The sequence below is a fragment of the Protomyctophum parallelum genome (assembly GCF_964188405.1).
Source record: "Protomyctophum parallelum genome assembly, chromosome: 1".
In the NCBI taxonomy this organism is placed as follows: domain Eukaryota; kingdom Metazoa; phylum Chordata; class Actinopteri; order Myctophiformes; family Myctophidae; genus Protomyctophum; species Protomyctophum parallelum.
Window position 1 is genome coordinate 169456 of NC_139697.1, and position 15314 is coordinate 184769.

General features: G+C 40.9%; 1 protein-coding gene across 1 annotated transcript in view; it reads left to right on the forward strand.

The window, feature by feature from the left end:
- Window positions 1-8858: 8858 nt before the first annotated feature.
- Window positions 8859-15314, forward strand: part of LOC310867871 (uncharacterized protein) — a gene marked incomplete at its 3' end in the record, with an annotated part of 41686 nt that continues 35230 nt past the window's right edge. Inside the window, exons 1-2 of the mRNA XM_083778025.1 lie at window positions 8859-8975; window positions 15115-15183. Of these exons, the coding sequence (XP_083634151.1) occupies window positions 8904-8975; window positions 15115-15183 (141 nt within the window). The 5' untranslated portion in view covers window positions 8859-8903. The remainder of the gene's footprint in view (window positions 8976-15114; window positions 15184-15314) is intronic.

A 15314-nucleotide genomic window follows, 5' to 3' on the forward strand; every position in this document is an offset into this window, starting at 1 on the left:
CATCAAACGCTATGGAGTCATCTTCACCTGCATGGCCAGTCGGGCAGTCCATCTGGAAATGGCCTATTCATTGGACACCAGTTCTTGCATCAATGCAGAACGTGAGCTGAGAGAAGCTCTATCTCAACTGAACCAGGAGAAAATCTCAAATGCACTACTTCATTCTGGAGTGAAGTGGAGCTTCAATACTCCAGCTGCATCCCATCATGGAGGAGTGTGGGAAAGGGTCATTCGCATGGTCAGGAAGGTGTTGAACTCCATTCTTCATCAGCAACATCTGGATGATGAAGGACTACAAACACTCCTGTGCGAAGTGGAAGCCATATTGAATGACCGCCCCATTACAAAAACCTCAGAGGATCCAAATGATCTCGAACCATTGACTCCTAATCACATTCTCTTGTTGAAAGGCAAACCTTCTCTACCACCTGGGCTTTTCAACAAAAATGACTCGTACTCCAAACGGCGATGGAGGCAAGTTCAATTCCTCGCCAATCTTTTTGGCACAGATGGATTCGTGAGTACGTACCACTGTTGCAGGAGAGGCAACGGTGGCCAAGGGACAAGAGGAACTTCGTCGCAGGAGACGTCGTCATGGTAGCAGACTCTAATGCGCCTTGTGGATCCTGGCTGTTGGGCAGACCTTTCCTGACAGACATGGACTTGTGCGGTCTGTGAAAGTCCGGACCAAGTACAACGTCCTGGAGCGACCGATCACAAAGATCTGTCTTCTATTGGAAGCTGAATAGACTGAAACCCATTCTCTACTACTGGGGTTACCAACCCTATTGGATACACGCATACATACATACATGAACTACACGAACATTATGAACTACATGAACATTGAACACTGACGTGGACTATTTATTTGGCTACAATGTTTTGTATTTGTTGAATTGTTATGTTTTCATACAGTAACAATTAGGGGCCGGAGTGTTGTAGCCAATTTGATCATTTTATTCTGTGGTTAATTTGTGGTGAAGTTGCTATGACAACCTGGGAATAGGCGGGTTCAGTCAATCACAGGCACAGCCTACTTGTATGTGTCACAGGTGCACGGCAGCAGGGATTTTGGGAAACGCCACAGGGAAGCCACACAGTTTTTCAACCGTGCGTGTTTTGTTTTGTTTTCAGTTGTTTTGAGTTATCCTTTGTTTATTTTGCATCACGAGGTATTGTTTAAGTTTAAGTTAAATACCCGGTTTATGTTATGCCTTATCCACCCTGCAAGCAAAATAAAACCTTTTAAATGCACTCAACGAGACGACCTGATTTACTGTCATCATCACCACGCGTTGGAAAGAGCTTCACACCATATCCCTCACTGGCATCCTTTATTTGAAAAGTTGCCTTTACACTATGTAATTTTGTTATTGAGTAATGGAGTATTACTTTTAATTGTATTAATTGATGTCTACGAAGACCCTCCTCATTCCCAATCTGCATATACCTATAGTTCTTCCTCCCAAGCATTTTTTCAAAGAATGTGTCTCAAAGTTGATTTGTTCAGAGAGAATATTTATCTCTTGCTATCAAATGTAGCATATAGTTCCGTACTTGTAGATATCTTAAAGTGATCCCTGGCTGATAAGACTTGTATCCCTGAAAACATTATACTTGCCATCTATAACAAAAATGTACCATTGAAAACACATATGATATCGTCTTCGGTTTTTTAAAATATATATATTTTATTCCCAAGGGGGCTAACAAGGGGTTAAAGTGCGCGGAGCAGCGCACCACTATGACGTCACGCGCCTCCCTTTCGGTTTGTTGTTGTTGTGACAAAATGCCAGGCTGTGCTGCTTTAGGTTGCGTTTACAAATTGAAAGACTTCAAGGAAAATTGCGTGAGTCTTCACTGCTTTCCCAAAGATAAGAGCTTGAGAAAGAAATGGGAAAATGCTTGCGGAAGAATAAAACTTCCCAAAGAGCCGCGTCTTTGTTCGAGACATTTTTCTCCAGATGCGTTCGAGTCCTTTGGTCGACTACAGCTGGTTAAAGAGCTTACAGGTACTGCTGGTGGTTATAGGACATTACTAAAAGCAGATGCCTTGCCTACTATTTTTCCTCACAAGGAGTCAAAACGGCCCCGGCTCCGAATAGCAAGCGAGAACCGCGCTAAGAAGCGTCAAAGACGAGAGACACTGGATGCGCTCCTTGGAGATACTAGTACTACTACTACTTTTCAACCCGCTGTCGCTGCAGCCTCTGTAGGCGAACAATTGAATAATAATAATATGGCTATCATGGAGGAATTTGACAGCCTCCCAGTTCAGTCATTTCAGGAGTCTGTGAGTGTTCAGTGTTCTCCAGTCATGGCCGATGCAGAATCTCAGACGGACAGTATTTACATGTCGGCTGCGGGAGAACAGTTTCCAATAGATGTTCAATATCCAGTGTCTATGGACCATGTTTATGCAAGTAAACATACAGTAGTGTTGAAAAAACAACAGGAGGACATTCAGTCACAGGATCTCTTCCTCTCAGATGATGAAATTAGCGAGGGGAGTCAGCCACAGACACAATCTAGTTCAGATTATATTGTAAATTCATCTGAGCACTCTCAAAGCACACAGGAGGCATCACAAGATTCATCTGCCTCCCATAACGAGAATAGGGTTTTTCTGGTTTTTGAGAAACAGTTAAAACTATTGTTTCAACGTTGTTCAAAATGTGGCTCATTGATTGACATTAACCATGACATGAAAGAGATACCAAATGAAGGATCACAGCTGACATTAGAGCTCACGTGTGCTAACAGTTGTACTTACAGATGGCGTTCTCAGCCTTCTCAGAGTGGGACTATAAAGGGGCAGGGAACCTGCTTTTGGCTTCATCTGTTTTTTTCAGTGGGATCCACTTTTCTAAATTTGAACGGTTCTGCAGTAATATGAACCTCAAAACTATAAGTGAAGACACTTACTCAACACTGAGAAAGAGGTATGTGTTTCCTGTCGTTGAAAAAACATGGCTCAAAGAGCAGAGTGCAGTAGTGACTACCTTGCAGTCAGAAGAAGCAGAAGTTGAGCTCTGTGGTGATGGGCGGTGTGACTCTCCAGGCCACTCAGCCAAATATTGCACATACACATTTTTAGATGTGCAGAGTAAAAAGGTTGTAGACTTCAAGGTCATAAGCCGCACAGAAGTGTCCAGCTCGAACACAATGGAAATAAAAGGCTTCAGGGATGCTCTTAAAACCATTGAAGATCATGGAGTGACTGTCTCTACCATCTCCACTGACAGACATCCACAAATTGTGAAGGAAATGAGGGTGTTTAATCCAGGGAAACACCACGAGTTTGATCCCTGGCATGTGATAAAGGGTGTGTCAAAGAAACTGTCCGCACTATCTAAGCGCAAGGAATGTCAAGGCCTAGCAGAGTGGATTCCATCCATTATCAATCATTTTTGGTGGAGTGCACAATCGTGTGAGGGTGATGCCGTGCTCTTGAAAGAGAAGTGGACATCAACAATACACCATGTAACCAATCGACATGACTGGCCAGGGAACAGGCACTACCACCAATGTCCTCATGCTCCCCTTGATGAGAGGAGCCAGAGAACAAAGCTATGGTTAAGTCCAGGATGTGAAGCCCACAATGCTCTTGTGAAGATTGTGACAGACAAGCGGCTTTTGAAAGACCTGGACCATGTGACACAGTGCATTCACACAACATCACTGGAGGTATGTTCATATACAAGAAGTTTCACCTCAAACTAACTAACTAGTCAGTATTTTTTCATGTCAGGATGTTACTCATATATTTAATATTGTTTTATTTTTATATATATAATTCAGGTGTACCACTCCATGTATCTAAAATACCTTCCGAAGCGGACCCATTTTGGATATGAGGTGATGGTCCATGCCTCCATGCTTGCGGCCCTGGATCATAACAACAATGTGAACAGGGAACAGGTGGGTGAAATATAATTTGTACATTATTATTGTAGGCAGTTGTTTTCCACACACCATCAGAGAGGTGGAGCCCTTTTTAATTCACATGGTGCAAGTAAGAATGTCATTTTGATGTATGGGGTCGAAGACGAAGATGTGACCGATACAACAAACGTTGACATTTTTACCTGCACCCTGTGAATTAAAAAAGGCTCGGACTGTCTGATGCTCCTGTGTCTGTCTTCCTATCCTATTTTTTTTATTTTTATATTTGGAATCTAGAGTTGCAATACCAACCCTTGACAGCCCATACATCCAAATAGAAAATCTGATTCTATTAAAAGTTAAACTCACCAACATTGCAGCTGTACAAAAAACTTGAACTCCTGATGACAAAGTAGCTCATAACATGTCTATGGTCCCTGTCCAACCCGTTTTGCATGAGCAAACACCCACAGCACCTCTCTGCCTTTTCTGTTCCCCCCTCCAACCCATGATATTCTGCTCAGTGTATTAAGTGTATTTTATGAAGATGATTGGTGTAGTAAGTTGCAGAAAAACCTCCCAAACATTTTATTTTGGGAGCTTAAATCTGTCTGCTAATGTTCCGATTTCAAATGTTTTATTAATAGACAGATGTGGAATACTGTCCCTGCTATAAATTGAATAAGAAACAACATTCAACTTAGAATACCTCACAGACAGTCTCACTCATTTGCCTTACTGCTTCAGGACACATTACCTAATTGGGTCTACAATACATAGGCGTCAGTTTGTCACTTGCGAGCGTATTTTAGATGTATTCATATTTGATTACAGAAAAAGCCTTCTCAGATATATTTTGTGCTATGTGATATATATGATTGCGTCTTCCACCTTTTCAATCAAAACCGTGTTTCTTTTTTTGCATGCGTGGTATACTATAATAGCAAGCATTTCAAAACAAACATGGATTATTTTAGGCAGGCACAGTGCTGCCTATAGGTGAAACTAAAGTGCATTTCCAACTTTCACACACAACAAATTTAAACTCAAACTAATTTAAACTCACAAAAGCAATGCAACCAAACTGTGCTTGATAACTTGGATCTATTTGTAATGTTTATAATTGTTTTTTCACATTTCTGTTTTGAACAGGCTGTTTATCAAGACGGGGAGAGTGTTGGTGAGCCCCGGGTCAAAATTGCATGGAGCAAAGTCCACCAGAGTTTCAGAGCAAGACCAGTGATCGTTGAGAAGGACTACAGCTACATGGAGGCCATGGTGGCAGATGTTCTCTCCTCTCCTCCTGTGACATATGCAGACCAGGGCATGAGTGTGTCCCAAACACATGTCATGGCTCCACGAGAAAGACCATCAAGATCACAGATAATTTCTGATACCATGCAGTTTTCTCGTTTCAAGCAGCCAAATGTCATCTAAATCCTAATCATTTTCTCACTTTTCTGTGTGTTGCTATAGCAGTGATGGTCAAACTTTTTCATGTCAAGGACCCCCAAAATGATATGTATTTGGCCACAGACTCCGATCTCAAAATATTTTGTTTCAGAGACCCCCAGAAGAGAAGATTCGAGTTAAATGTAAAAATAAAAGAGTGAGGGGCGCTAATATATTAAAAAATTAAAATCTAACTCAATTAGTTTGATTAGGTGAAACAAACGGTGTCAAAACAAACTGTTAATGGCATTTAATGTTTGTTAGGGACAAGATGACGTACATTTTCACTTCATTGTCAATGTTGTTTTTAAAACAATCTAAACGTGAACATTAAACCTGTATAATAGGAGGGGCTCAAAAATGTAAGAATGTAAAAATAAAAAGCTTATGACAGATATAGTGCAGCACAATTAATCGAAAAGCAATCTAGATTCAGACACTTATGCAATCTAATTGTGTGATTTTGTGGTTGGCTGTCCAATTAATTTGAGTTACTCTTTGTTTTTGCTAGCACTTTGATGTTGTCTGTCTAAAGCCACAGTAGTTGGCTCCAGGTGACACATTCTGAATGTAGTAATGTCCAGCAACTACAGACCAAAGATTAAATATTTTCATGGGGAAAAAATGAGAATCGTGACCTCAATTCTGTTCTAGTGGTTGAGTACACAGAGTGCAACAAATGTTTAAAAATAATAGTTTTATTTAAACATCATTAAAGTCAATCCATGCATCATCTATTTCATCCTCATCAACATCTTTATATCCTGTATAAATTCCACTTGCTTCAGGGTAAATCGATCTTATTTTGTTCACTGCACACGATGGAATAACCCTGCGGATTCTTTTCCCCAGCCAGCCATGCATCCACCAAGTGAACTGACGATATGCAGCATATCTGTAAGACCTGAAACCAGAATAACAGAAAATATATATACTATTACATTCTGAATGGAAAGTTGTTGATTTCAATTACTACGGTAAATATAAAATGTCACTGTAATATAGAAGCAGTATAGTCATCGTTATAGAAGTAGGCCTACTTAATTATACTGTAGATATAATTATGTGCAAAATAATGCTGGCAGTTAGGGCATTATGTCATTGAATGCATTATCTTGTTGGTCAGAAAGGGATCAACACAATTTAATCCATGATACACTTTATACAAGATACCTTTTCTATTATTACATTTTCTTTGGTGCTATGTAGAGAAATGAACAGTGAACATGGGCTGATGTTTTTACTTGCCTGTTGGTGACATCGTTCCTGTGAGGTAGAGCTGCACTCTGCCTATCATGTAGGCTGACGAGGGCTGCCCATAAAACATCTCGATTGAGACAGACCGGATCAAAGCTCTCGTGTGCTGTGATGCACATGATTCCTGTAAAACGATAACTGTAAGCATTGTTTTTTGGGCCAAGACACTCAATGCATTTTTATCGAGTGTCTTATCATAGATATGCAAATGTAAACATGGATAAAGAAAAATCAACATGATAGTCAGAGCTAGTATAAAACATGATGATGGAATTAAAATTGATTATAAAACGATCGAGTTTGATACATAATGCTTAGCTTACCTTGAACATTTCCTGAGAGAAAGTTGAGCTCTTTGCAACAAACACTTTCCTTTTCTTTGGACATTGGAACACACTTTGTGCAAAGACACCACCTATTTTGCCCAACTCTCGCCTCCTCGCCTCTCTGATCATCATCACCGGCTTCATCTATATTTTGATGTTCAATGTTGTCCTCGTCGTCCCTAAGGATGCGCTCAGGTTCAAACTGAAAAGGCTGAACAGCCATGCTATGCTATTTGTTGGAGCCGAAGGTTGGAGCATGAGAGAAAGTAAACATCTAGCAACGTGTGTAACATCCCAATTTACCCAGCAGTGCATTGCAACGTAAACAAGTTGTTAACGTCATAGGCTACTAGGTCGAAACGTTATGAATTCAACTAGTCATATGAACGACTAACAGAAAAGCAACTCAATACTTCCCGAGGTTAATATGAGCATCACGAAAATGTTTTAAATACGTCTATAAGCAGCTTCTTCGATGTATTCCATATACGTTCCTATGAGCTGGAATACTCTGTGACGTCATACCTGCGCCCGGGTGATATTAAATGGCGCCCCCCATGGGATTAAAAGAAAAACGATTTTTAAACCGAAGAAGATATCATATGTGTTTTCAATGGTACATTTTTGTTATAGATGGCAAGTATAATGTTTTCAGTGATACAAGTCTTATCAGCCAGGGATCACTTTAAAAAGTGATTTGTGGGTAGAGAGAATTTATCTTTTAACTGTATGAATGAGGCAAAGTGGTTGTCAATGTACAGGGCTTGCAAAGTGATTATACCTTTGAGCCTCCAACTGTTGAAGGACACGTCTGAGAGGGATGGGGGAAATGCAGGTTGTGTATATGGATGTATTTGGCAGTTTAGTGTACTTTTTTATTTGTTGCCAGATTTTGAGACGGTTCAAAATAACAAAATGGTCTGTGTTGGTGTGAGTGGGGGTTCTAGTGGCTGAAAAGAGGAGTGTTGGGAGAGAATCATTTTTAATATCTTCTTTTCAATGGGAATCCATGAGGGGGTGTCAGTGGAGGGGCATCTCAAAAACTAAGCCTAGGTAGACTAATAATGAAAACATATAGCCTACTTTCTTCTCATGAATTTCAAATATATATTTTGGTGCCTATATTTTGAAACAATCAAACTGTGTGTGTGTGTGTGTGTGTGTGTGTGTGTGTGTGTGTGTGTGTGTGTGTGTGTGTGTGTGTGTGTGTGTGTGCGCGCGCGCGTGTGCGTGCATGCGCTCGCGCATCAAAATAATACATTCCCTAATTGTCTAGACTTCTTGTAAATTAAGTAATGCATATGTTTAACAATGATTGAACTCTTAAGTTGAGAGCGCACTATACAGGTCCATTTGGTTTCATTTTACGCTCTCAATAGTTAAAGAAAGATCTATGAGGGTCAATTTGCTTACCAGCTCCATCCATCATTTAGCTGGGGCTAAACCCCTCAAAGGACCACTGCTCACTGGTTGAGAAGAGAACCACAAATTAATGAGGCGTAGGCCTGCTCCCGGCCGGTGGGAGGCAGCAATGTGCCGAAAGGCATCAAGTCCACCGGATGTCACATGAAGTAGAAGGAGGAATGCAGGGTTGCCATGTCTGCTAATTATAAGGGCAAAAATGTGAATCCCTTAACTCCATTACAAGTGTATTGCTATATATATGGTGTCGTCCACAGTTAACAATTTTTGTATTGAGTTGTGCTTGAAATGTACTGTAATTCTGCAAACTGTTAATACATACTTCAATCAATCAATCAATCAATCAATCAATCAATCAATCAATCAAATGGTTCGCTTCTTTTGGTCTTGTTTTCATAGACCTGGTTGCTTGCTTCTCGACTGTCTCTCACACAATCTGGCAACACCGGAATGGAGGCATTGTGGTTTAAAGTGAGATAAACAATAAGCTACGGGTTGGATCTTTAATAATATTTACATTGTAAACAACAACAAGCAAACACACGGAGAGCAACAACAATGGAGGCTCTGGGTGGAGGAAGACCGTATGAAGTGGACACAGCTAGTACGGCCGATTTCATCCAATGCGAGGTGAGCAGAAAAAACACAAGCATCTGCAACTGCAGTCCTGCAGACAGAGTGCAGACACACATGCAGTTCTTCAAATAACACCCATGATGGAAATGTTGGTCACTGCTTATTATTATTGCAGTATGAGGAGTGATGCAGTTTTTATTTTATTGTATTTGTTTTCGGGGAAAAAAAACCCCAAAAAACTGCACCTTTTTATAGTGCCTCCATCGTTGCTCGCCTTCATCTTTCCGCTCAAATAAATAATTAAATATACGTGTTGTATGATATCGTGGCCTACATTTTTTTTTTCTGGTTGCAATAACGGTGTTGCTATTTTCTATTGCATAGCCCTGGTTCGTTTAGTGTCTTGTTGTGCTTGTTCTATAGTTCTACAGGTGCTGCAGGACTTTGGTCTACAGGTTATTAATAATTGACTTGAGCCTGCACATGTTGTTGTTGCTGTCACTGCACTTGTATTGTTAGGTGTCTGTACTGCAATTGGCATCATCATTTTAGCAGCGAGCAATCTTTTTTTTTTAATGAATTGAGTACAAAGCACCTCGTGGAAACAGTAGCCTATACATTGTCAGTGTTTCCCAAACTTTTTCATGTCAAGGACCCCCAAATTCACACTCATTAGGCTCCGCGGAAGGACCCCCATTTGAAGAGATATGCCAGGGACCCCCATTTGAAGAGATATGCCAGGGACCCCCATTTGAAGTGATATGCCAGGGACCCCCATTTGAAGAGATATGCCAGGGACCCCCATTTGAAGAGATATGCCAGGGACCCCCATTTGAAGTGATATGCCAGGGACCCCCATTTGAAGAGATATGCCAGGGACCCCCATTTGAAGAGATATGCCAGGGACCCCCATTTGAAGAGATATACCAGGGACCCCCATTTGAAGAGATATGCCAGGGACCCCCATTTGAAGAGATATGCCAGGGACCTCCATAAGAGAACATTTTTACGGCTCTATCAGTGATATATATATTCTATTCATGTTTAATTTCAAGGACCCCCAGTTTGACATGCATTAGTCTACGGACCCCCATTTAATGGCATTTCTATCTCCGGGACCCCTGATTTATATTGTAAAATCAATGTTAATTAAACTCTGAGAGTGTGCAAATGGCACCAGGTTCCATTTGCACTCCGATTTACAGACCCAAAAGGGTCCACGTGGTTCCTACAGTAACTATCCTTTAGCTGGGGACCCCCTGGAACTCCCTCAAGGACCCCTGGGGGTCCCCGGACCCAATTTTGGGGGCCTAAGTTGTCTGCTTGAACTTCTGTTAAACATTTGTAGCCTGGGGGTCCACAGTCCACACCATAGACAGACCCCGCCCACTCCACTGTCTGTCTGAGTGAGACTGAGAACTGCTTCTCTTTATTAGGGACCCATTTGTGGGTCGTGGACACATTATTATGGGTCCCCTTATTTTTGGTTTACTACATCTAGCTTATAATTATCATTTAAACACATTAAAACAAAAAAACATTCCCAAAAAAAGAAAGCTTTTTATTAAAATGCAATGATTTTTTTTCAGTAGTTTCATGAAGAAATTGGAGAAATGCCATAAATTAGATAAGATTTCTAAGAAGTAGTGAAAATAGCCGATCTACAAGCACACAAGTGAAGCGACACGTTGTGAGCTTGTACTGTAGATCAATTATTTTCACTTGTTTGAGTTCCGGGCGAACATCTAATTTCTGTTTTGGGCCATGCGTTAAAAAGTTTCTGTGTGGAGTTTGCATGTTCTCCCCGTGTCCCCTAGGGTAGGTACCCTCACAAAAAACATGCAGTAATCCTGGTCTCTATACTGCCTCCCCCTGGCCAGCCGGGGCGCCTGATGGAGGGGAAAAAAACTGGTTGGAATAACGTGTTCCTTCCACACGCTACGTCCAACCAGGGAAACTCCCCCCCTGTCAGGTGTAAAGGAGCAACTTGGACACTCAGGCATGAAGGAAGCATGAGTTCAAGTCCGTTGCTCTCCCCAGGTTGGCGGAGGGTGTGTAGAGCCCAGGATCACATTAGATCATTGACACAGGGGTGAAAAATGGGTTACAAAATCGTGGAATAAAAATTATTAAAAAAAGAGTTTGGGAACCACTGCTCTAAGAAGTCTAGTCCAGTGAAGGACCCCCACATTGACACTAATTAATTAGTCCCACGGACCCCCATTTGAAAAGATATGCCAGGGACCCCCATAAGAGAAGGTTTTTTGCAGCTCTAGCAGTGATTCTCAACCTGTTTAATTCCATGCATTAAGAACCCCCATTTAATGGCATTTATATCTCTTTAACACAAAAAATGCTGGAAACGTATCCATACGCTTTATTAATATCGAACGCCGTACGCGCGAAGCGTATGTATACGTTTTATACGTTTTTTTATTGCTTACTGTACATCAACGTCCTATGCTCCAGGACACCGGAGAAAATAACAGCGATCGTCTCCAGGAAGCTCCAATATGTGATCCGGGAGTAAAAAGCCCCTCCCTCCTGAAAAGAGGTCTGTCTGTGGCGAAGACGCTCCCTCCTCCAATGCCTCCATTACACGTATGGGTCTGCACGGCAACGGCATAGACCAACGCAGATGTCAGGGCATCTAAAATGGAGTTACCCATACTCTAGTAGTAGTCTAGTGTCTGTGAATACACTCGATTCCCCCTCCCCTCCTGTTTCTACATGGTTTCTCCCGAGGAATCTTTGTGGGGGGAGTCTCTCTTCTGCCCGGATCGCATTGCAGTTTGAGTTCCCTGGCCCCAGGCCACACTGCGCCTTGTAATCGCCTTGCACCGCTCTCTCATTCTCGGAAAAAGATATAACGCAGTCGTGTCGATTTGCCCTCTGCCAGTATATAAACCAAGAATAATCTTCAACGATCGCCATTTCATAACGTTTTCAACACGCACACGGCACACGCCATGATCAACTAACTGCCTGGCTACGTCTTCAGTCTTCACCAGCCATCGCTATCCGTTGTGTGGATCGCCATCGCGTCTTCACTTTGTTTGTTTGGGCAAGAAGCACGATCAGCGATGGAAAAGAGCTTTATATCCACGGCAGATAAGTAATGACGTATTATCGAAGGACCGCCATGATCAACTTACTGCCTACGTCTTCGTCAGCCAATGCAGCCATCATCGCTATCCGTTGTGTGATTGTGGATGTAGGCTATATCCACGGTATCGAGAGAGACGCCCGGCTGTGATATAGGTCTTATCACTGCAATTATAATGAATAAAAAGGCTACAATCACACAACGGATAGCGATGGCTGCATTGGCTGGTGACAACGTAGCCTCGGTCCCAGGCAGTTAGTTGATCATGGCGGTCCCTCGATAATACGTCATTACTTATCTGCCGTGGATAAAACTCTTTTCCATCGCTGATCTCTGCTTCTTTGCCCAAACAAAGTGAAGATAGCGTTGTCCAACAAAGCAGCCAGTTATTTGATCATCTCTCTCTCCTGTGCTTCTTTCCTCAAACATGTCCAGACATGTCAACCTCAACCACTAAACTCACCGATCCAGTAACGCATCTCACCGTTATACTATCGTTCTGAAGGCAGATATAAAAATAAACATAAATAAATTATTGTCATATACATACTACACACTGAATGAAAGCCCTAATTGTCTACTTTTAGGAGGAAAACAAATACATAATATTGATCCCATGTACAGTTTGTCAGTAGGATATTGAATGCAGTTGTTCAGGTCCAACTATTATTCACAAAATAAGGCCTATAGCGACATGTACATATTATATACCGTATGAAACAGAAGACCCTCTGCTTTCATAAGAAAAAAACTAATACTGTAATAATAATAAAAACCACACCCCTGTGAAGTGAGCATTTCCTCATGAAGTTATCATAGCGAGTTATAAAGGTTTAAAGTCACAGAGATTGACAGGCAGATATAAACATAAATAAATTATTATCATATACATACTACACACTGAATGAAAGCCCTGAATGTCTACTTTTAGGAGGAAAACAAATATACAAATATATACAAATATAGTTTGTCAGTAATTGGCTATTGAATGCAGCTTGCGCCCACCAGAGAGGATTTCAGAAAATGCATGGACCAGAAGAACTATTATTCACAAAATAAGGCCTATAGCGAAATGTACATACTATATACCGTATGAAACAGAAGACTCTCTGCTTTCATAAGAAAAATACTTCTACTGTAATAATAATGAAAATCACACCCCTGTGAAGTGAGCAGTGCAATGTTGCGCAACATTGCATTGATTTTCATTATTATTACAGTAGAAGTATTTTTCTTATGAAAGCAGAGAGTCTTCTGTTTCATACGGTATATAGTATGTACATTTCGCTATAGGCCTTATTTTGTGAATAATAGTTCTTCTGGTCCATGCATTTTCTGAAATCCTCTCTGGTGGGCGCAAGCTGCATTCAATAGCCAATTACTGACAAACTATACATGGGACCATGTGTATTTGTTTTCCTCCTAAAAGTAGACATTCAGGGCTTTCATTCAGTGTGTAGTATGTATATGATATTATTTGTGTTCATTTTTATATCTGTCTGTCAATGTCTGTCAACTTCAACCTTCCATATCTCTGCTGTTTTTTCAAAAGAGCAGCGTGCTGCGAAAAGCAGGTGTTAGAAAAAGGTCAATATCTCCAGAATGGAAGATGGTAGAATCATAATTTTTTTTTTAAATTGAAGTGGACTAGTTTGGCTTCCTTTTGATTTATGCGGTGTGATTCTCGCTATAAGAGGCCCCTCGCTGTGGGCCCCGAAAAAGTTCAGAAGTCCCAATGTTAATCGCTCAGCACCACCAAGCCTGAGCAAATAGAAAACTCTAGCAATCAATGTGTTAAAATCAATGTTTATTTAAAGGACAACTTTAGTTTTTTTTTCAACCAAGGTTCATGTTTTAGGTTGTTATTAGAGAAAGTAAAAGATGAGTGTAATTTCTTTTTAATTTGCTGCTTTCTTTCGTTTTAGTGATTTTAGCTCTTTTTGACAGGGGGGCGGGGGCATTCGAACATGAAGGGGCTATACGTCTTTCTTTTCAAAATATTATGGTGATTTATTTTTGTATTATTTACTATAGTCCTACTAGACCCCAATAAATTACATCTGGCCACAAAAGATCACAAGATCTACTGAATGTGAAGGTAGCCTACTTACTATAGTAAATAATTAAAAAAAGAAATCGCTATGAAATTTTGTAACAAAAAAGGAAAAAAAAAAACGTATTTAGCCCAAAGTCGAATGCCCCCGCCCCCCTGTCAAAAATAGCTAAAATCGCTAAAACGAAAGAAAGCAGCAAATTAAAAACAAATGAACACTCAACTTTTACTTTCTCTAATATCAACCTAAAACATGAACCTTGGTTGAAAAAAACTAAAGTTGTCCTTTAACTCTGAGAGTGTACAAATCCTGGGGGGGAAAAAAGGAAAAACTAAAGTTAATTATAGCATCAAAATCAGTTTACGCTAACCACTTTAACCTAGGCCTTATTTTTCAAAGATCGTTATGTTGCTATGGCGAGGAATGTCTGGAGCTCTCTGGTGGAGCTGTTGCCCCCACTACCCGACTATAATATAAGCAGTTGAAGATGGATGGATGGAAAATATTAGATCTACAAGCTCACAAAGCATCGCACCTCTAATGGTCCCATTTAGACTGCGGTCACATCCAGTCAGATCTGATTCAAATCTGATTTATTTCTCGAATCTGATCTTTTGGCCCGACCGTTCACACTACAGTCCCGATTGGATCTGTCACAAATCTGTTGTGTTCAGACTGGCAGACAAATCCAGCCTGAATCAGATCTGTGCCACATCCAGATTGGAATCTGATTTGTTTAAATGAGTCTAAACGCAAACAAGTCACACACAATCCGATTTAGATCAGGTCGTTGCATTCAGACTGAGACTGAATCGGATATGAAACCACCTCTGAATGTGGCTCAAGTCACACAAAACATCTGATTCCATGTGACCTGTCTGCGTTTAGACTTAATCAGATTCCAATCTGGATGTGGCACAGATTTGATTCAGGCTAGATGTGGCTGCCAGTGTAACTGGAGCCATGGGATGCATAACAAGTGGAGAGAAACCATGCTGATTATTCATTTTGTTTTCATCTTTTCCCTCTCCAGGTCTGCAATGAAACCATAAGGGGTTATTCATCCTACCAAATGCACCTGACCACTCCTGGACACTTGCAGGTACAGAACCTTTTTTCCCCTGTATTAATACGCTTACTGCCATTGCTTTTATAGCGCTTTCGATCGATCAAGCCATAATGATACTTGCGTTAGCATAGGGTAGCTACCTGTTGTCATGACAATGGATCTTA